At 36.2% G+C, this 24,196-nt stretch overlaps 1 protein-coding gene across 34 annotated transcripts in view; it reads right to left on the reverse strand.

Annotated features, from left to right (window-relative positions):
* LOC116262466 (phospholipid-transporting ATPase 2-like) overlaps window positions 1-23,742 on the reverse strand; it is a 38,572-nt gene extending 14,830 nt beyond the window's left edge. For 22 of the 34 annotated variants that reach the window (XR_007574452.1, XR_007574443.1, XR_007574438.1 and 19 more), the window contains exons 1-21: window positions 23,658-23,742; window positions 23,458-23,557; window positions 23,117-23,358; window positions 21,102-21,400; window positions 20,722-20,958; window positions 19,451-19,626; window positions 17,998-18,504; window positions 15,308-15,498; window positions 11,937-12,021; window positions 9,791-9,897; window positions 9,556-9,669; window positions 6,987-7,042; window positions 6,761-6,877; window positions 6,396-6,532; window positions 6,147-6,253; window positions 5,912-6,025; window positions 3,329-3,384; window positions 3,103-3,219; window positions 2,738-2,874; window positions 2,489-2,595; window positions 2,254-2,367 (exon numbers count right to left, since the gene is read on the reverse strand). Coding sequence is in view for 2 of the 34 variants with exons in the window: in XM_050080033.1 (XP_049935990.1) it covers window positions 2,489-2,595; window positions 6,761-6,893 (240 nt within the window). In the remaining 32 variants the exon portion in view is untranslated. The other 12 variants (XR_007574457.1, XR_007574459.1, XR_007574458.1 and 9 more) reach the window with 7 other exon arrangements.
* Window positions 23,743-24,196: the final 454 nt, after the last annotated feature.

Here is a 24,196-nt window from a genome sequence, read left to right on the forward strand (position 1 = left end):
TAAAACAAGACATTTGACAATTATAACCTACAATAAAAACTTGATTTTGAAGTACAAGAGCAAACTCTCGTGCAACATGAATCGGCTTTTCCAAAACCACTGTACATCCACAAGAACACTGATGAGTTGGGCTTTAAACATTGACATCAGCTGCATGAATCAAATGATACTGATAATGTAAAAAAAAAAAAAAAACTAATGATAAAAAAGTTAAAAGCTAACGACTCTTTCAAACCCTTTCCTAAGCAAAACATAAAAGAGAAATAAAAAAAACTACTGCCTAGCCTTCACAAGAAAACAAATTGTGATGGGAACATGGAAAGGGGAAGATGGAAAATTCATTACACTCAGCATGAGTGGAATATGTTTGAGGGGTTTCATCTACTCTATGAATGGACTAACGGTTTGGTAATAAAAAGGACAACATTTTTCAAAAGCAGAGAGGGGCTGAGAGTTCCTAATATGCCCATGAAGTCAGGAAACATTACAAAAGATGTCAACTGTTTACTTTTAAATAGTTTATAAATCATCAATTTAAATCATAAGCAGAAAATGCTCGTGTTGTGCAAATGATATGGCTTTCATTTACCCTCAATACCGTACAAGCATCGAGATTCATTTCGCATCAATGTTGTTGAATCTCAAGAAGGGTAGCATTTAAATTTCCAAAAAAAATGAACATAAAGTAATCGTCCTCAATGTCTTAGGAAATCAAAAAGAAGAGCAGATATTGACCCAAGGATCGCACATCCAGGAAAGATTGTCGCATTCCATATCCTTAGAGTTCAGCCTTCATGCCATTTATTTCTTGACAGGCACCTTTTTTGTTTTTCTTGGGTTCGCTTCTTTTTCATCCTTTTTTTTCTGCATTTGGTTTTTTGCCTTTCCATTTTTTCTTGCTTTTGATTTTCCTTTTCAGGCCGACCTTCACCTTTGAGGGAATACCTTACCACCCCATAGGCTACTACAAAACTCCACCGCTTTGGCAGTCAAGTGTAGTTTTGTCACATATCAACCCGTTTCACCTTGCGGGTTTTCAACATGCCAAAAGTACATAAGTCATTATCTTCGTGGTATAGACATAAATCACCTATATGCCTACCCGGTACTCTTGATTATTAACCCAGATGAACAACTACACAAGCCCCGAGCCCATCTCTCAACTCTTATTTTGCTACCTGCCAATATTTTATAAGACATTATGGCTTCTCTCTTAGGATATTTTCCTGCTAAACCCTTACAGACACTTGATCACTAGAGTCAATAGCATCTCCTAGTCTTGACTTTCTCAGCTTCATAGGATTTTGCCAGATTGACTCTCTTAATGATTGACAACAAAAAAAACTTGAAAGTTTCCTTTTGCTTGGGCAGGTAGTAAGAACAAAACGAAGGCATATCATTCCTTGATAAGACACTTTTAAAATGTTTTTAGGCACAATAAAAAATTTTCTCTTTTAAAAAAATACTTGACATCAAATGGCATATCACCTAGAAGTAGGAGCTCTCTTCTACCAAAAGAGGAGTTTTTATGAAACCAGACTGATTTGTTGGGTAGAAGAAGAACTCCATATGGTCTCCTATAGAAGTAGGGAATATCTAACTATCCAATTCAAAAATCGAACTATCGAATTCAAAAATCAAATACAAACCATCTATTCTACTCTATCCCCACCTATCTAATCACTCCTTCCTCGCACCTTATGCTAAATAAATCAAGAATTCAAGCAAAAAAAATAAAATAGTTTATAAGAACATAAACACGTCCTAAAAACAAAGAAGTGAACCTATATTTACTAAGTTGAACCCTTACCAACTATAAGATACAAAATTTCACTAAAAAAATGAACAACAACAAAGCAAACCTTTCCACCAATGTCGTGTGAGTTTAATGACTAAAGATCCAAAATTCTAAAAAAAATGAAGACTACTAAATAATATTGCAAATCCAACCTAATTGGTCCAACTGAAAACTGGTGGCCATTTTACATATGCCAAAGAAGTTTTAGATTAAAAAAAAAACAAAAAAACAAAAATTTTTGAAGGTCATTTTTATATTTGAAAACGATTTTTAATTTGGTGAAAATTCTATGAGAAACACAGGACAACAGCTACAATTCCTAGTCTACTTCAAAAACGATCCTACAAATAAAAGTTCAATGTTCTCCAGTAAAAAAAATGATATTAGCACGTCAAAAAACAGAAATAAACACTCAATTGAACAATCACACCCACACCAGGCACTCGTATCCATACCAATGTAACATAAGTATCCATGCAACATGGTATATACTACTCATTCCATTCATACGAATAACCGTACTTCTGATGAACATAGATGTGCATCTTTTTGAAAGTACTCCTCAAAACCTGCAGCAAAAGAAATGCAGACATAAAACCGATAGCTTATTTTATGAGGCACAATTGGCTGATATGGCGTACATGCAGCTCAACTAAAGTTAAAAAAAAAGCTGTGTGACAAAGTTTGCACCTTTGGCTCTAAGGTGCTTATTCGCAATGTAAGCAACACCCTTTCCAAGCTCCTTGCAACTTCATCTTCTGTCCTCCCATTTATTAACAGAAGTTGTCCTTTTGGCTCTGCATGATCTAACCGACATAAGTTCTACTACCATTTGATAGGTTATGCACAACAAAGTAGTTTGTAATAGAAAGCACAAGAAATAGGCCGGATCAAGTCCAACAGAAACAACATCAGCAAGTTTATCAAAAGGAACCATACTATTAGATCTGGATGCTAGCAGTATTCCTGTTATCTTTCTCACGTATGCCTACACCAACTGTGCAGGCCTGAGTCTCCACCAACAGCAGCACATAAAAGGATCAAGGGCGTCTTCCGTTCATCCACATATTGAAGATCTTGTGTGAAGGAAGAAAAGACAACTAAGACCACATTCTGATCACATCCACATACAGCTTGCACACAGAAGAAAGTTTATGATCTTATATAGTAAAAGATTATTAATTTTCTTTTCGAAAGTTATCAAATGCCAAAAAGAGAAAACATTTCAGCTCTTTGTGACAATCTGCCTTGATGAGACAAAGTGACTTGGGCTCGTGAGAAAAGAAGAATGAAGCATGACTAACCAGGAGAAATTAGGTTGCAAGATAGCGCTATCTGAATGGTTGTATTTTGTTTATCACCAGTAAGCATCCAAAAGTTGATTCCAGCCTTCCGAAGCAGATCGATTGTTCCAGGAACACCTTCCAGCAATGACATCCAAAAGAAAACGATGACAATCTACTTAAGTCAAACCAGAAGGAAAGCTCTCGCACGAAACAATACCCCCTAGAGAAGGAAAAAGGGAATCACCTGCAGACGGTCTTCAATTGCAGCAACTCCAAGAACCTCAAGACTGTGTTCCAAACCTATCAAGAATATATATAGTTAATAAATAATACAGCACAACTGAAACTTAAATGCAACAGCACATGCCAACTAGAAAGAATGCATGCAAAATACTCTAGGGAGACCAAAAGCATGGCCAATAGACAAGCCATTCCTAAGTAGCGACATGTTGGTCCATTCATTGGAACATTCAAGCTCGACAACAACCTCATCTATAGAGCCCTAATTTGGCCCCCAGAGCCTACAATGAGTTGGATGAACTTCACGTACATCTAAAGTGCCAATGATTAGGTAAAACAAGACATTTGACAATTATAACCTACAATAAAAACTTGATTTTGAAGTACAAGATCAAACTCTCGTGCAACATGAATCGGCTTTTCCAAAACCACTGTACATTCACAAGAACACTGATGAGTTGGGCTTTAAACATTGACATCAGCTGCATGAATCAGAAGATACTGATAATGTAAAAAAAAAAAAAAAAAAACTAATGATAAAAAAGTTAAAAGCTAACGACTCTTTCAAACCCTTTCCTAAGCAAAACATAAAAGAGAAATAAAAAAAACTACTGCCTAGCCTTCACAAGAAAACAAATTGTGATGGGAACATGGAAAGGGGAAGATGGAAAATTCATTACACTCAGCATGAGTGGAATATGTTTGAGAGGTTTCATCTACTCTATGAATGGACTAACGGTTTGGTAATAAAAAGGACAACATTTTTCAAAAACAGAGAGGGGCTGAGAGTTCCTAATATGCCCATGAAGTCAGGAAACATTACAAAAGATGTCAACTGTTTACTTTTAAATAGTTTATAAATCATCAATTTAAATCATAAGCAGAAAATGCTCGTGTTGTGCAAATGATATGGCTTTCATTTACCCTCAATACCGTACAAGCATCGAGATTCATTTCGCATCAATGTTGTTGAATCTCAAGAAGGGTAGCATTTAAATTTCCAAAAAAAATGAACATAAAGTAATCGTCCTCAATGTCTTAGGAAATCAAAAAGAAGAGCAGATATTGACCCAAGGATCGCACATCCAGGAAAGATTGTCGCATTCCATATCCTTAGAGTTCAGCCTTCATGCCATTTATTTCTTGACAGGCACCTTTTTTGTTTTTCTTGGGTTTGCTTCTTTTTCTTCCTTTTTTTCTGCATTTGGTTTTTTGCCTTTTCATTTTTTCTTGCTTTTGATTTTCTTTTTCAGGCCGACCTTCACCTTTGAGGGAATACCTCACCACCCCATAGGCTACTACGAAACTCCACCGCTTTGGCAGTCAGGTGTAGTTTTGTCACATATCAACCCGTTTCACCTTGCGGGTTTTCAACATGCCAAAAGTACATAAGTCATTATCTTCGTGGTATAGACATAAATCACCTATATGCCTACCCGGTACTCTTGATTATTAACCCAGATGAACAACTACACAAGCCCCGAGCCCATCTCTCAACTCTTATTTTGCTACCTGCCAATATTTTATAAGACATTATGGCTTCTCTCTTAGGATATTTTCCTGCTAAACCCTTACAGACACTTGATCACTAGAGTCAATAGCATCTCCTAGTCTTGACTTTCTCAGCTTCATAGGATTTTGCCAGATTGACTCTCTTAATGATTGACAACAAAAAAAACTTGAAAGTTTCCTTTTGCTTGGGCAGGTAGTAAGAACAAAACGAAGGCATATCATTCCTTGATAAGACACTTTTAAAATGTTTTTAGGCACAATAAAAAATTTTCTCTTTTAAAAAAATACTTGACATCAAATGGCATATCACCTAGAAGTAGGAGCTCTCTTCTACCAAAAGAGGAGTTTTTATGAAACCAGACTGATTTGTTGGGTAGAAGAAGAACTCCATATGGTCTCCTATAGAAGTAGGGAATATCTAACTATCCAATTCAAAAATCGAACTATCGAATTCAAAAATCAAATACAAACCATCTATTCTACTCTATCCCCACCTATCTAATCACTCCTTCCTCGCACCTTATGCTAAATAAATCAAGAATTCAAGCAAAAAAAATAAAATAGTTTATAAGAACATAAACACGTCCTAAAAACAAAGAAGTGAACCTATATTTACTAAGTTGAACCCTTACCAACTATAAGATACAAAATTTCACTAAAAAAATGAACAACAACAAAGCAAACCTTTCCACCAATGTCGTGTGAGTTTAATGACTAAAGTTCCAAAATTCTAAAAAAAATGAAGACTACTAAATAATATTGCAAATCCAACCTAATTGGTCCAACTGAAAACTGGTGGCCATTTTACATATGCCAAAGAAGTTTTAGATACAAAAAAAAACAAAAAAACAAAAATTTTTGAAGGTCATTTTTATATTTGAAAACGATTTTTAATTTGGTGAAAATTCTATGAGAAACACAGGACAACAGCTACAATTCCTAGTCTACTTCAAAAATGATCCTACAAATAAAAGTTCAATGTTCTCCAGTAAAAAACATGATATTAGCACGTCAAAAAACAGAAATAAACACTCAATTGAACAATCACACCCACACCAGGCACTCGTATCCATACCAATGTAACATAAGTATCCATGCAACATGGTATATACTACTCATGCCATTCATACGAATAACCGTACTTCTGATGAACATAGATGTGCATCTTTTTGAAAGTACTCCTCAAAACCTGCAGCAAAAGAAATGCAGACATAAAACCGATAGCTTATTTTATGAGGCACAATTGGCTGATATGGCCTACATGCAGCTCAACTAAAGTTAAAAAAAAAGCTGTGTGACAAAGTTTGCACCTTTGGCTCTAAGGTGCTTATTCGCAATGTAAGCAACACCCTTTCCAAGCTCCTTGCAACTTCATCTTCTGTCCTCCCATTTATTAACAGAAGCTGTCCTTTTGGCTCTGCATGATCTAACCGACATAAGTTCTACTACCATTTGATAGCTTATGCACAACAAAGTAGTTTGTAATAGAAAGCACAAGAAATAGGCCGGATCAAGTCCAACAGAAACAACATCAGCAAGTTTATCAAAAGGAACCATACTATTAGATCTGGATGCTAGCAATATTCCTGTTATCTTTGTCACGTATGCCTACACCATCTGTGCAGGCCTGAGTCTCCACCAACAGCAGCACATAAAAGGATCAAGGGCGTCTTCCGTTCATCCACATATTGAAGATCTTGTGTGAAGGAAGAAAAGACAACTAAGACCACATTCTGATCACATCCACATACAGCTTGCACACAGAAGAAAGTTTATGATCTTATATAGTAAAAGATTATTAATTTTCTTTTCGAAAGTTATCAAATGCCAAAAAGAGAAAACATTTCAGCTCTTTGTGACAATATGCCTTGATGAGACAAAGTGACTTGGGCTCGTGAGAAAAGAAGAATGAAGCATGACTAACCAGGAGAAATTAGGTTGCAAGATAGCGCTATCTGAATGGTTGTATTTTGTTTATCACCAGTAAGCATCCAAAAGTTGATTCCAGCCTTCCGAAGCAGATCGATTGTTCCAGGAACACCTTCCAGCAATGACATCCAAAAGAAAACGATGACAATCTACTTAAGTCAAACCAGAAGGAAAGCTCTCGCACGAAACAATACCCCCTAGAGAAGGAAAAAGGGAATCACCTGCAGACGGTCTTCAATTGCAGCAACTCCAAGAACCTCAAGACTGTGTTCCAAACCTATCAAGAATATATATAGTTAATAAATAATACAGCACAACTGAAACTTAAATGCAACAGCACATGCCAACTAGAAAGAATGCATGCAAAATACTCTAGGGAGACCAAAAGCATGGCCAATAGACAAGCCATTCCTAAGTAGCGACATGTTGGTCCATTCATTGGAACATTCAAGCTCGACAACAACCTCATCTATAGAGCCCTAATTTGGCCCCCAGAGCCTACAATGAGTTGGATGAACTTCACGTACATCTAAAGTGCCAATGATTAGGTAAAACAAGACATTTGACAATTATAACCTACAATAAAAACTTGATTTTGAAGTACAAGATCAAACTCTCGTGCAACATGAATCGGCTTTTCCAAACCACGAACACTGATGAGTTGGGCTTTAAACATTGACATCAGCTGCATGAATCAGAAGATACTGATAATGTAAAAAAAAAAAAAAAAAAACTAATGATAAAAAAGTTAAAAGCTAACGACTCTTTCAAACCCTTTCCTAAGCAAAACATAAAAGAGAAATAAAAAAAACTACTGCCTAGCCTTCACAAGAAAACAAATTGTGATGGGAACATGGAAAGGGGAAGATGGAAAATTCATTACACTCAGCATGAGTGGAATATGTTTGAGAGGTTTCATCTACTCTATGAATGGACTAACGGTTTGGTAATAAAAAGGACAACATTTTTCAAAAACAGAGAGGGGCTGAGAGTTCCTAATATGCCCATGAAGTCAGGAAACATTACAAAAGATGTCAACTGTTTACTTTTAAATAGTTTATAAATCATCAATTTAAATCATAAGCAGAAAATGCTCGTGTTGTGCAAATGATATGGCTTTCATTTACCCTCAATACCGTACAAGCATCGAGATTCATTTCGCATCAATGTTGTTGAATCTCAAGAAGGGTAGCATTTAAATTTCCAAAAAAAATGAACATAAAGTAATCGTCCTCAATGTCTTAGGAAATCAAAAAGAAGAGCAGATATTGACCCAAGGATCGCACATCCAGGAAAGATTGTCGCATTCCATATCCTTAGAGTTCAGCGTTCATGCCATTTATTTCTTGACAGGCACCTTTTTTGTTTTTATTGGGTTTGCTTCTTTTCTTCCTTTTTTTTCTGCATTTGGTTTTTTGCCTTTTCATTTTTTCTTGCTTTTGATTTTCTTTTTCAGGCCGACCTTCACCTTTGAGGGAATACCTCACCACCCCATAGGCTACTACGAAACTCCACCGCTTTGGCAGTCAGGTGTAGTTTTGTCACATATCAACCCGTTTCACCTTGCGGGTTTTCAACATGCCAAAAGTACATAAGTCATTATCTTCGTGGTATAGACATAAATCACCTATATGCCTACCCGGTACTCTTGATTATTAACCCAGATGAACAACTACACAAGCCCCGAGCCCATCTCTCAACTCTTATTTTGCTACCTGCCAATATTTTATAAGACATTATGGCTTCTCTCTTAGGATATTTTCCTGCTAAACCCTTACAGACACTTGATCACTAGAGTCAATAGCATCTCCTAGTCTTGACTTTCTCAGCTTCATAGGATTTTGCCAGATTGACTCTCTTAATGATTGACAACAAAAAAAACTTGAAAGTTTCCTTTTGCTTGGGCAGGTAGTAAGAACAAAACGAAGGCATATCATTCCTTGATAAGACACTTTTAAAATGTTTTTAGGCACAATAAAAAATTTTCTCTTTTAAAAAAATACTTGACATCAAATGGCATATCACCTAGAAGTAGGAGCTCTCTTCTACCAAAAGAGGAGTTTTTATGAAACCAGACTGATTTGTTGGGTAGAAGAAGAACTCCATATGGTCTCCTATAGAAGTAGGGAATATCTAACTATCCAATTCAAAAATCGAACTATCGAATTCAAAATCAAATACAAACCATCTATTCTACTCTATCCCCACCTATCTAATCACTCCTTCCTCGCACCTTATGCTAAATAAATCAAGAATTCAAGCAAAAAAAATAAAATAGTTTATAAGAACATAAACACGTCCTAAAAACAAAGAAGTGAACCTATATTTACTAAGTTGAACCCTTACCAACTATAAGATACAAAATTTCACTAAAAAAAATGAACAACAACAAAGCAAACCTTTCCACCAATGTCGTGTGAGTTTAATGACTAAAGTTCCAAAATTCTAAAAAAAATGAAGACTACTAAATAATATTGCAAATCCAACCTAATTGGTCCAACTGAAAACTGGTGGCCATTTTACATATGCCAAAGAAGTTTTAGATACAAAAAAAACAAAAAAACAAAAATTTTTGAAGGTCATTTTTATATTTGAAAACGATTTTTAATTTGGTGAAAATTCTATGAGAAACACAGGACAACAGCTACAATTCCTAGTCTACTTCAAAAACGATCCTACAAATAAAAGTTCAATGTTCTCCAGTAAAAAAAAATGATATTAGCACGTCAAAAAACAGAAATAAACACTCAATTGAACAATCACACCCACACCAGGCACTCGTATCCATACCAATGTAACATAAGTATCCATGCAACATGGTATATACTACTCATTCCATTCATACGAATAACCGTACTTCTGATGAACATAGATGTGCATCTTTTTGAAAGTACTCCTCAAAACCTGCAGCAAAAGAAATGCAGACATAAAACCGATAGCTTATTTTATGAGGCACAATTGGCTGATATGGCCTACATGCAGCTCAACTAAAGTTAAAAAAAAAGCTGTGTGACAAAGTTTGCACCTTTGGCTCTAAGGTGCTTATTCGCAATGTAAGCAACACCCTTTCCAAGCTCCTTGCAACTTCATCTTCTGTCCTCCCATTTATTAACAGAAGCTGTCCTTTTGGCTCTGCATGATCTAACCGACATAAGTTCTACTACCATTTGATAGCTTATGCACAACAAAGTAGTTTGTAATAGAAAGCACAAGAAATAGGCCGGATCAAGTCCAACAGAAACAACATCAGCAAGTTTATCAAAAGGAACCATACTATTAGATCTGGATGCTAGCAGTATTCCTATTATCTTTCTCACGTATGCCTACACCATCTGTGCAGGCCTGAGTCTCCACCAACAGCAGCACAAAAAAGGATCAAGGGCGTCTTCCGTTCATCCACATATTGAAGATCTTGCGTGAAGGAAGAAAAGACAACTAAGACCAGATTCTGATCACATCTACATACAGCTTGCACACAGAAGAAAGTTTATGATCTTCGTTCAAAGTTTATGATCTTCGTTCACTTTCTAGTTTGAGAACACCAAAGTACTTCACATGATCGCTTCACCAATTGAACATAAACTTGCTTCTTGAGTATCTTAGCCCATCTGATCACTAAAGGATTGACCATACCTCAATGATCATTTTTATTGTGTTTTACTTTCTTTATCATTTTTTTATTTTTCTAAAGTGTAAGCTTTTACAACTTCTTTCATTCCTGAATGTTAAAATTTTTCAAATAAAGTACATTTTTTTAGTCAATTAATTCTGGTTTCAATTCAATTTAATGAATCTTGATAACCTTCGTGTATGCAGTTAATCAAGCATCTTAGTTTGTACATGAACCAAGGCTAGAATAATGTTAAGACACTTAAAGGGCACTGTAGGCAATGGCCTCATTTAGGAGAGAACAAACTCGAACTAGACATGTTGATATTGTTGGCATATTCAGATGTGGGTTGGGCTGGAGATCTAGATGAAAGGAAACTAATATCTGGATATTTTTTCTTTGTTAAAGAGAACCTTGTCTAGTGGAGCAGCAAAAAGAGTGTTATTGCTAGATCAGGTGCAAAAGCATAATTTAGAGCTACAGTGTTAGCTACATCTAAAAAACTTGGATTCGGACATCTTTTGGTTGCACTTGGAGAATTTTTTGCTGAAGCCAGTTAACCGAATGGTAGAATAAAACACATTAAAACAGATTAGCATTTTATCAGACAAACTATTGAAGACCAAGAAGAAGCAAGATATGTTGGCACGAAGAATCACATTGATAACATATTTGGGAAAGGACTAACGAAGGAAGCTTTGGTTCCTTGAGGACAAGTCCAGCATGGTTCAAAGGCAAGTTTCAATTGAGGGAGACTATCACCACATATTTATCATATTATTTGCTTTGATAATATGGATTCATTATCCAGCCCTCTTAAGGGCATTCTAGGCCCTAGTGCCCTAATATATCTTATAAGTAAGAGGGATTTGTCCCACCATGCATGATGCTGCTGCACCACATCCTGATCCGAGAAAGCAGAGATTGGATTCCCTATTCTGTATAGAGATCTCGCTTAAGTCTTTCTACCTCTGCCTTCATCACAAATCTCTTGAAAGCAACATTGAAATTATGGAACTGAAGCTTCAGATGCAAAGGAGAAAAATATCAAAAAAATCTCGACATTTTATTTTTGTTTTCAACAGCATAAGCAAGAAACTTAAAGAATTGATAAACCAAGCATTGGCAAATAAAGCTTTCAAAAACGGGACACAATAAGTAAAACATTTGTCAAAAGTAAAAAATTGAATATCGTTTTACATGGATTAGAACAGCATTTAGAAAGTTCACGAGCATGATGATCTGGATACTTTGGCTAATGCACATTTTTTTTTCTTATGAAGAACATGCTGAACAGGAAATAAGGATTGAGGCAGTACGAGCCATTAGAAGAGTTTAAACGTTCAGACACCATGTGTGCTTACATAAGTAGAAACAAGACTAACTTTTCCTCCATGAAAGAAAAAAAGAAGAATCCTTTTTTACCTTCTCTAAAGCTAGTAAATGAATTTTCCATGCTTATTAGATGAATGTATATTAGACCTTAATTACAAATTTCAAAGAGGAAAAAGTATTTATACTTGGGGGATGGAAACCAGAACAGTTAGAAAACTAAACTAACCTCTGAGTAGAGAATGCAGGATGCAACCAATACCCTCTGCCGCTTTGACTCTGAAATTGGCATGTTTAGAACAGGTGATAAAACACTGTGGAACACCAAGCAATTTATCATTTATGAGTTGCTTGTGAGAAATTTCATTGAAATATCCATAAAAACAGCATTTTGTCTAACAAGCACAATAAAGAAGTAATAGGATAGTATTCTCACAAGTGGAACCTCTAAATAAATCAACAAATCCAGCAAGTGAATGAACACGAGAACAAAACAAGCAAGCTGTGCACTGTACAAACATCTACCTTTCATGTTTATATTCCATGGAAGACATTATAAATTCATCTAGCGATCTGTCATATGACCTTGAAATCAGAATTTCCAAGGACCAACTTGATAAAATGCTTGCAATGTAGAGGCCCAAAACAGCCCAAAATGAAGGATTCTAATACAAAGAATCAAGGCAACCTAAACAAGGACCCACTCAAAACATATAAATTGATGATGTTCCCCGAGTATGCTTACAAAAAACATGAAACGTATGAGGAATTCATCCCTCAAAACATACAACAAAGCAGCCCTGAACTAGCTGTTGAAGTACTTTCAATGTCTCTAAACTCTAAACGGAGCCGTTGGAGCTGGTCAAAGCTCTGGTGAAAATCCATTTTTGACAAAACCAATGGAAGTACAGAAACGAAGAATAAAAAATTATAAAACATGAAGAAACACTGACCAAAACTACATACAAAATACACTTGCACACACACACACACATATATGATGCACACACACAATTATACATGAACCAAGAAACACGTGACACTTAGCATGTGTGTGTGTGTGTGTAAGCCCATATTTGTAACAGCCATGAACGAGGTTACTAACAAAGCCCCTTGGAGAACTAAAAAAACTAATTGATGCTGTGCACATATTTTTAACACAAATAGCCATAAAGCAGGTTACTAATGAAGCCCTGGAAAACTGAAAAAAGAAAAAAGTGATGATCTGCATACCATAGCTCAAAAAATTGAAAATGAAGGCTAAAGAATGAAGATAATTATGAAAAAGAAGATGCTGCACAGGTATACATATGTATACCTGCGAGTGAAAATTTATGGAGACTAGGAAGCCAAAAGTGAGATCCCAAGTTCAGTGTAAGCATTCTTTGTTACTGGAATTGACTTCAGTGACTCAAATATCTCAAAATAAGCAGGCTATAGGTATCATACTGTTTATTCCTTTGTCAGAAATGCTCTTGATTTTTTAACTTCATACAGGAAGAAACCAGAGTTGAGAAAGGTCAGCTTTCCTACTGTTCTCAGGAAGAAAAAAAAAATGATGGATCCTTTTTGTTGTATCAAACATGAGATGCAAACTAGAAAGCAGCATTTAGATTTTAGAGATAAAAAGTAGACCCTATCAGCATTATTTCTTTTATGCAGTTCTTTAATGTCAATCAGAAGTGCCAGTGTTAAGCAGATGCCATTGACTTTGATCTAACTGGATCTAGTCTAAATTCATAGCCACATGCCATCCAGATCCGCACATCCTTATGTACTGCATTTCAACATATTTTCTGTTAGCTGAACATATTTGAATGAGAATTATGGCACGACTTATTTCTGGCAGAAGTGACCTTGCAGCATCCCTCTTGTGTTCTCTCTTCTTTTCTTCTCCTCTGTATTGTGAAACTACAGCAATAACAAAATCTTTCAATCAGAGGCAGGTTAACAAGCTGTAGATTTTGTAAAGGTATGTCCAATGAGATCTGCAACCAAAAATGCAGTCAAGGGTTCCTTCTTTAATCTTCTTCCTTACTCAAAGGTTCTTTTCTCCTTTCAAACATGTTTCCTTCTCTGTTTCCATTCTTCAGAAAATCCGCAGTAGGAATATTGTTGGTCCTCAACCCTAACGTGCCTGATTTTTTTATATTTCCTTTTCTATGAGCTGTGAGGGAGATCTCGCTATGTTAAGGAAGAAAACTTCAATTTCAAACTAGATGTACAAGTGAAGTAGCGAACTACGGTTGAAGAAAGACGGCTTTCCCATTTCTACCATGAAAGGCATAAAACCTCATGCTTTTACCATACATTTATATTGTTTTTCTCAAGACATGATTTCAAGTGACCCACACGGCAATGGTCCACATTGGTGAGAGAAATGAAAATTGAAAATCATTTTTATAAGTATTGTAAACAAGACTTATCAGCAAGAATATCTCTGCTAAAACACCATGTAGCTAGGATGCATGAGAATGTGGCTCTGTCCACTAGTAAAGGACCACAAGCAGTTGCCCGAAGACAATGTATGGACATGATTAATGGTCTCAAAGCAAAAAAGTTGGGCAAGAGTGTGACCCCTTAGGAAGTGGAGGATGAGGACAATAAACATGATATCAACCATTTCACAATTAACTCGTACAAAGTTCATCATGCAGATCACATTCTTATTTCTATAAAATAATGCTAGAAGTGCCATAAATAAACAGATGATTGTATATATATATATATATACATACATATATATATATGTATATATATATATATATATATACAAACACACACATACACACACACACACATATATATATACACATATATATATCTATATAGGAAAACAAGTAGCTGCCAGACCCTTGTATGCCATTCTGGATGGCCTGGGCCATCGATTTTAAGGAATTGCCTGGAAGAGATTAAATTGAAAAATAAATAAATAAATAAATAAAAATCAACAAGTATTTTAATCAAGATCTCTTGCCTTCTTGTGAGGGGTATTTCCCTCTCTTGAAAGTACAACTTGGTTTATAATTATTTCAGCTTAATCTCCACCATCCGATCTCCTTAAAATAGACAGCCCATATGATTCTCTTCTAGTCTGGATTATAAGGGTCTGGCTGATATATATATATATATATATATATATATATATATATATATATATATATATATATATATATATATATATATATATATATATATATATATATAATCTTTTAAAAATCATAATGACATGTAATGACCAATTTTGCAAAGGAAAAAATTGTTGAAAGCAAGCAAAAATAAGTTAATGATATTACGACAAGAAATGCCTACAAGTAGGCAGAATCAGCTATAGTTGAGTGTACAGATTCAACCAAATATCAGATTCAGTAGGGAAAAAAATCCATTTTCGGATACAATTTAGTTAAACCCCAGTAAGCCACTGGATTGTGTCTTCTTCGCCGGATGTTCTAAATATAAACATCTTATTTTCAACTTGCAGTTACTAACAATGCACCTTATAAGAATAAGATTTTCTAAGAATACAAAGACTACGATTGGATATTATAGGAGCACAAGGATAAGAAAGCTAGGAAACAAGTAATAAGATACTGCTTCTACCTTCCAACAAAGTAACATCAAGAAGAACAGATAATGCCCTTTGCAAGTATACATCCGCAATTTTGTTATCATCATGACCATCTTGTGTTTCTTCTATTTCTGTAATATTATCATAGGAACTAGTTTGCCCCTCCACTATTTCAGGTAAATCCTCTGAATCACCACATTGAAAAATTCGCACAGCCTTGCACCTAGATAAAATTACAAATTTAGCATAAATAACTGATAAAATTATAGAAAAAAAGGACCATAACTAGAAGAACATTAAGAGATTCACAAATTTTTTCAGTATAAACCAAAAACTCTGCCCTTCATAAATTACAATCTTCAAACAAATACACTTGGAAGACAGACATGTGTAGATATTCTTGGACAGCGGACCACATCTCCATTGCCATTTTTCAATCTCAATTCTCCATTGAACTGTAAAATCTGAAATAGCTATATGCAGAAAATTCAACTAAGCCCAAACTAAACATTTTGTGAATAACTATGATATAGAAATAAGATATATCAAGTCACAAGGAAAACTTTCAGTTAAACAAATAGTCATAAGAAGAAACTCTCAATGAAACAAAGTATACTAAGGCAAAAAAATATATAAAAATGCCTAGAAAAGCTTCAAAAGAAGCATAGAGTGACAAGGACCAAAGAAACCCTTACATAGACATCATTAATGAGCTATTAGGATATCCAACAACTAGAATTATAGGCACTGGAGAGCCAAGCAGCTCTTTCAGCTGGAGAATTCAGCTGCAAAAAGAACATAAACAACTGAAACAAAGCGAAGATTACAAAACAAAAAGGAAGAGACAAAATAAACAAAAAATACAAAAATTACAAAAGAAACCTAAAGACTGAACAAAAAGCCTGTGCCCTATATATATATATATATATATATATATATATATATATATATATATATATATATATATATATATATATATATATATATATATATATATATATATATATATATATATATATATATATTTATAAACTTTAACACGCTCATGCTATTCTCAAAAGAAAACATTCTGATCCCTTCACTGTTTGTATGTGACATCATGAAAGAGTGCTACCTTGCAGTCTATTTTGTCACTACATGCATTTGCATAGATGTGAATGCTCACACAAATACATACTATTTTCCTATATCCCCCTTGCGCCCTCCCAATTCTGTTATTTAAAGTCATTTTTCTGGGTCAGCCCAGTAAACCCAATCCAGACCCGATTCTAGAACTGAAACCTGGACACTAGCATTACTACCCCTTTCGAAAAAAACCTTGTCCTCAAGGTGTGATGAACCAAATCAATGTTGACAAACAAAAGTCTTTCCATGACTGCAGCCAACTAGGGCTATAGCTAATAGTAAAAACATGGCTTGACAATAGCCATGATAGTGTAAGGATACATTTGAAAGTCAGCTTCTCCTGCTCAAAAACTTCCTCCAAGTTGGCATGAGACAGTATTCCCAACAATGGCAAACCAGCTATTGGGTAATTGGGATATGCGTTCTGTTGCATGAGCCCTGTCATGAGAGATCAAAGGAGAAGAGACAAGGGGAGAGAGAGAGAGAGAGAGAGAGCTGCACTCTGTTTTTATTATTATGCCCTAATCTCATATTAAATGAGAATTAGGGTAACACTAACAAATTACATAGAAAGTCCACTATTAATAAAGAGCTGTTCCTACAACTATTAAATATTCAAAAAACCACCTAACATAAATGTTATTCAACATGTTCCTTAGCTTTCTTGTTCCATATTTGAAAAGTTGCAGTTGAGGTCTGCATTTGGATTTGATGCAAAAGTTGCCAGCTCTAGAACATGAGGTAACAACTAGTGGGTAGTACTCTGAAGCAGTTCATCTTGGAACTTCTCAATTATTTAGTCTAGTGAAATGATTTGAGCAACCCTGGTACCAATTTACGTCGGTTCCATCTGGTAGCTTCTTCCTGGAAGCTATGTCACACGGGTACTCCTCTTAAGGAGGAGTACCCGCACGGTACGGGTACGGGTACGGGTACGGCCCTGGTGCGGTCAACGTAGCATCAGGTATGGTCAACATATCATCGGGTACGGTCAACGTACCCAAGATCATTTTTGTCCATTTTCAGACTCAGTCAACTTTGACCGAGTCCAAAGTTGTCCAGTTTTTTAGTTGAAAATTAAAAATCCCCCTCTTTTCCTGTTTCCTTTTTCACTCTAAACCTTTCTTGCATATAGTTCCTCACAACTTTTCATTTAAAATCTTCCATACAATGTTTTGAAAATCCATCCCTTCTCTATAACTTGAATCTTCGATAATAGTGTGATCCATAACCATAGCGATGTCAATATATCTTAAATGCCTAACCTGTTGCTCCTTCTAATCTTGATGATGCGACGGAGAATCAAGAAAGCTGATGTATTTGTATGTTAATTACTTTCATACTGTGTTTTGGATCATGATTTATGAATATATTATTCATTTTGAAATTTTTTGACATAAATGTCTGTGTGTGTGTACGGCCGTACCCCCGCACTCAATTTTTTTGAAAATGCTCCGTACCGGTACCCGTACCCATACCTATGTGACATAGCCTGGAAGGTATCCTTCTGCTGCAAACTTTTTTCTTTTCTTGAGATATCTCAAATTCCTCAATAGACAGTGCATAAAGTTTGTCGTCAAACATATTCAAAAAATACCTCTTTGGTCTCGATTTCTAAGGCAGCTCTCATTGAGGGCTGACAGCTGCATCCTTCCAGTCCACCATGCTTAACTATCGTGCACACAGTGAACCCTCCCTCATTCCATCTCAGGAGTCCCAGTCTGGTTGAAGGCGATAGAACCTGAGCAAGTATGAGGAAGGGAAAATAGACATACCTCAAATGGCCAACTTCATCTGCTGCTGGGCTCTTACTTTCACCAATTTTTGGATCATTGGTAGTTATTCTGCTGCCTACAGCTAAGTCTCCTAATTCTTGTTCTTTGTATCGAGAATCCTTGTTTGCTCCTTTCATTGGAAGGATGGGCATCGTCAAAGAGTTGACAAGCACTTTCATTTCTCCCCCATTGTGCATCTCCTTGATTGCTCCATCTGCTACTGCCAATCTCTCCACGACTATGGATTTGGGTGCAGAAAGTTTCATCTTGTATAGTAGACAGAGAACCTTATCAAGGAGATTTTCATTTTCTTCTTGTAACATATCAAGCTGCCATTTAAAAAATGACCATGTTACAACATGGAAAGATATTTTAACAGCAATTAGAATACATCATGCTGCTGAGTTGAAGAGAAGCTAGTTCTGGTCATCTGAAAGAGACCTCATCCTGGATAGCAGAAGAATCAAGCTGGCTTCCTAGTACTCGTACACTGGGATTCATTAAATTTGTTGGATGCCTGTGCATTATGACGTGCTTATTGAAAAGCATAATGTATAGAATAATTAGTTTTTGGGGAAAAAGTGACGAATAAAACTAAAGTAAAACAAACTGCAAGAGGTATGTAGAGAAGATAAGAATCATCTAACACCAAAACTATGAGGTCACCTAGTAATATCATCAATTGTTTGCAACCTTGAGAATAAGCATGATGAGAACAAAAATCCATTTTTAACTTGGTAAAAAATGCCAGGTGACCATTTGGGAACTCAGCCTTGATAGGTTGCATGTCTTACCTGTGTACACTTGGCGACTCATAGAAATTACAAAAAAGAAAGAGAAATATTTTTCCAAAAGTGATATTTTTTTTCTGTTTCAGATAAGACAAAATATTAGTTTACAAGCATTTGAAGACATATATCTTGATTTATACTAGAACATATTCTGATGTGTATGCCTGCACAAGAGGATGTGGATATGAGAACAGAAGATGCAAAACCTTTTTTCTTACTTTTAGTAATATCTCAAATAATGTTTTTTGAATTTTGAACAAGTCATTGATCATCCTGGTTTTCCAAAAATGATGGAACTTGTGAATTCATGAACTTGTCACGTTTCATCTCCTCATATTATAGTCACAGAAACTTCAAAAATGAGAAAAATACAAAGTATCACAAATGAATCCCATTTCTCTAAGAATTTACCAACATTGGGAGTCTTCATCACATGAACACATGCTAGAATAAAGAATGTTTCCTTCTGAAAGTCTATCAGCACCTTTTATCTTTTTGATTGTCCACAGCAGCATCTGTTACAGGAGTTGGATGTTCTGGCAGTCTAACAACTAGCCCACTAGGTGGTATCACTGGAGGTATTTTCACTGGCCTCAGTGATGGTCTTCCAACAGATGGTACACGGGCGGTTGAACCAGGATCCACATGATTTGTGGCCAACTAAATTGGAATGTGAAATCGCTTAGTAAACTAGACATGCAAAACTGACCACATTAAACAAGAATAATCCAATCAGGAAATGATGATGTAACCAGAACAATACTAACCACAAATACCGTCACAATAGAAATGAACTACAAACTCACAAGATAGTACAGACAATTTACCTGTCTAACTTTCATTTTCATTGACAAAATCCAAAAAAGAAGTCCCCAAAATTGTAAAGGATATAAATTTCAGCTGAAGTGTAAGCCATGAAAACTATAAAAATGGTTGGAACCAGAACGCCTTAACTAACGTGACTTGAAAATCTTTACCTCCATAGGCAGGGAAGGCACCAAGTACCACTAGCTGTGGTGATCTTAGAATCCAGTGTATAGCACAATATGGATGAAATCCCAATTAATTAATAACATGATTCCTTGTATGAGATACAACATTGATCATTCTATGAGTTCCCACTACCTCCTTCTTGCCATTAACCAAAGAAGAACGGATCAAGATAGTCATACAAGGATACTCTTCCATTACTTTTAGACTTTTAGTATGACTAACCCTGCAAGCCTACCTTAGACACACAAAACATATAAAGATGCCATACATCTAGTTTTTCAGGACCACATAACAACCAGTTGCCCATTAAGCATAACTCTGAATTAGCATTTCTTTTATCTCCTGCAAGTATGACAGACCCTGTCAGCCCCACTTTAAACACATTCTGATGCATGAATACGCACACATACAACATACAAATATGTCACATCTAGGCATTCAGGACCCCTTAATGTCCAAAACAGAACATGTAGTGCCCATGAAGCATGGCCCTGAATTGGCATTTTTCAGTCTCCTGCGCAACAGGAAAATATAGAAGAATAGTGCATCAATTTGTCATTAAACATAAGCAAGACAGCAGAAGAGCTATGACAAAAACCTAGTACAAACAGCAGAGTGTTGCTTTTATGATGCTTCTAGTACAAGATTTGTTACGATGCTATGCTAACATGAGAAAGCAAGCCAGAAAAGTGTACCTAATTTCCCAAAAAGATCATTCACAATTTAAAAAAATGCACGAGAAAATGCATGTGAGACAATTACCTGGGGACTAGGAGACCTCCCTCCTTTCCTGCTGAAAGGCCAATGCCGCTTGTAACAACATAGTCTAATGAAAGCACATCACCATCGTCATCTTCATCATTAGCCCGTTGATGTGCCATAACTTGTGCAAGCTTTTGAGCAGCAGTTTTTGCATCATACTGTTGGGACCTTTTGAAGCTAGCTAGGCCAGTAGACCTAAGGGTGGGTATCGGGCCGGGCCGGGGTCTCGTTTCGGGTCTGGCCCGGCCCGGCCCATTTAAATTAAAAAAATATTATTTAATTATAAAATAAAATTTTTTAATATAAAATGTATTTATTAAGAATAAAAAATATTATTAAAACAAAAAAAATAAAAAAATATATATATTTTTTTTACTTACCGGGCCTAAACGGGCCGGGCCGGGCCGATCCGGGCCTGGCTGTCGGGCCTGGGCCCGGCCCGGGCCGGGATTTTCCTGGCCCAAACCAGGCCCATACCGGGCCGAGCCGGGCCGGCCCGACGCCCAGCCTTGAGTGGATCCAGATCGAAGGTGATGATGAACAGGTGACATCAACGGGGAAGGTGCACCACCGATACTAAAGATGCTCTTCTCTCTCATATACAAAGGATTCCTAGGTCTCACTCGGTCCATTTTTGTGTCTCAGATTAACTGGACAGAACAAAGAAACTCGTTCTCTTCTGCAAAACAGGTAGATCTATTAAGTTCATCATTCGGACATCAGGAAAAAATCACCGTCTACAGTCTGAGAACCATAAGTTGCAAAATTCCAAAGACCAAATATCATGCAATGCAACTGCAGAAGAGTGTGCAACTAGTTAAGTTTTCTATTTTCAACAGCTGTGGCCCCTAATTAAAACCTAGAACAATGGATGGGTTTGTTTGAATGCATAAACAGAACTTCATGAACATTCAAATTTTGATGGTCTAACTTCTCCAATTTCATGGATTATGAAAGATCTCCTATATTTATCTAATAGATCATTTATAATGTTTGAAATGTAGAAATTGCACCCATATGGTTAAAGTTTTGAACACAAGGCAAGTCCACACAATCTTCTACCTCAAAAAAAATAATCACTTAAAATGTAATCACAACTTTTTTTTTTTTGGCAATTACATTTGGAAAGTCTGACATCAAAGCTTATCCAAACAGCCAATTTATCCAGACTGGGGTACTAACGGGGTAAGTTATTTCTGGTCATCAATCTATCTGAAAACATTAGATATAAGACTACTCCAAAACCATTCACACATGCTACTTGTAACAAAGTAGAATTTGATCTCCATTTCAAATCTTTAAATGCTTTTCAGTTTCTTTTACTCTACGTTTCAGCATGGTCCAATTGCAAGACAAATCAGCACAAAAGTACTCTGGAACTGGCACATTTATGGTACCAATCTGGCATTTGTAGCATAAGTACATTTTATGAAACTGATCAGCATTGCTTAAAGCTCTAGCATTTGCACAAAACAGACAAACTGATTTTTTAAGCAATTCTGCATTGACTCTCTTATATTGTGCATTTGTGAGTTATTGGCTGAACCAAAGATTTTTCACTTTATTTTTCCATTTCTTTGTAATATGCATGCCAGTTTAAGCAGAAAATTTTCAAGCTGATTCCTAGAGATGCACCTTAGGCATCGAACTCTCAAGTCTTAACCTCCTTCAGCTTGGAAAACTTCATTCACCTGCCTACCCAAGTCGATGGAGCTCTTGATGGAACCAAACTCATATCAGAGAACCATTATTTTTCTTTTATGAAAAAAATAAAGGCTAGATCAGTGGGCAGAAGTAAATAGCATGAATACGATGGAGTCATGGTTACACACACACACACACATATATATATACATACATACATATATATATATATATATATATACATATCATTCTTAAACTACTTCCACGCGATTACATAGTCTAAGCCAACCTAGTCCCGACACCCTTTCGACATGAAATATGTTCTATGCAGATAGTCTGGCAGAGATAATCAGATTAAAAGGAAACCTCGAAATGGACTAAAATCCATGAACTAACTTCCACTGCGTCACTAGCTTCCTTCTTTTTTTGGTATTCAATACGTGGATGCTCATCGAAACCCACGTTATCGCAGCAAAGCATTTCACGTATAACAAATGTAGGAATCACACTAAACTTTTGCGTTCAGATAGAGAGAGGGAGTGTCGATTCCATATGCTATGAAAACAGATGAACTAAGCCGATCTCGCTCAAATGTTTGATCCGCCTATTCTCTTCTGAGTCTGCCAACATCTGGACGATTGCGAAACATTCAATATGGACAAAGGGAAAAATACAATGACGACACTAATTTTTATATGTATGAAGCGGAAATGCATGCACACAGAGTAAACGAGAGAGAGGAGGGGTGTACCGGATGCGCTCGTTGGCTCTGATACCGCTCGGCTTTGATCCTCCCAGTGCTCTTCCGGATCAACGCTATCGAAACGTTGAAGGAGGCATGACGATGCTAAGCTTTAGTTATATGAGACAAATATGAGAGAGAGCGAGAAGAGAGAGAGACCGACGTTTCCATGCTTAGCTGATGAACTCCGCCGATCTCGTCGCATTTTGTTCTTTAGTTCTTCTTCGATATCAACAAGACCTGACGCAGAACTTCCACCGCGAGTGGAGGAAAAGCAGAAACAAGAACGCCAAATTTTAGCGCTTATGAGATGAAAAAAGATATTAGAGAGTCACAGAGAGGACGCTCACCAATGGCGACGCTGAGAACGAAAAGGTCTGGTGAACTCCGTCGATCTCTTTCTTTTTGTTCCTTCGTTCTTCTCCGATATCAGCAAAACCTGATGCAGAACTTCCGAGGTCGAGTGGATGAAAAGTACAAACAAGAACGCCAAATTTTAGCGATTATGAGATGAAAAAAGATAATAGAGAGTCAGGGAGAGGACCCTCACCAATGATGATGCTGAGAAAGAAAAGATCTGGTGCTCCGTCGATCTCTTTCTGATTCGGAACCTTCTATCGATCGAGAGAGAGAGAGAGAGAGAAAGGGGGACGTTAACAAACTTATACCTCCAACGATCTTGGTTTGACTTAAGCCGGTGACGTTCGGTTAACAAAATTTTTCATTTCCAGACCCACTTTTTCAACATAATCTCAAACGCGACATCGTGACTACAAGCTAAATAAACAAAAAAAAAATTATGGACAAAAAGATAAATGTATGAAGCTGTAAAACAATGACAAAGACGAAAATTTTGGAAAAAAAAATTATGTTCTCACTCTTAAATGTGCTTTGCATCGAGTTGAGTGGTGTGTTATTGATGCCTCTTCAATCTAATTCATATGGGTAGTGGCATAGATGTTGAAAAGTGTAGCATAAAATCATTCAGATTCCAAAATAACTTTCAACTCAAAAAATAAGATAAGTATATATATATATATATATATATATATATATATATATATATATAAATGAAAGGAATGACTTATA

This window comes from Nymphaea colorata, chromosome 10 (assembly GCF_008831285.2).
Source record: "Nymphaea colorata isolate Beijing-Zhang1983 chromosome 10, ASM883128v2, whole genome shotgun sequence".
In the NCBI taxonomy this organism is placed as follows: Eukaryota; Viridiplantae; Streptophyta; class Magnoliopsida; order Nymphaeales; family Nymphaeaceae; genus Nymphaea; species Nymphaea colorata.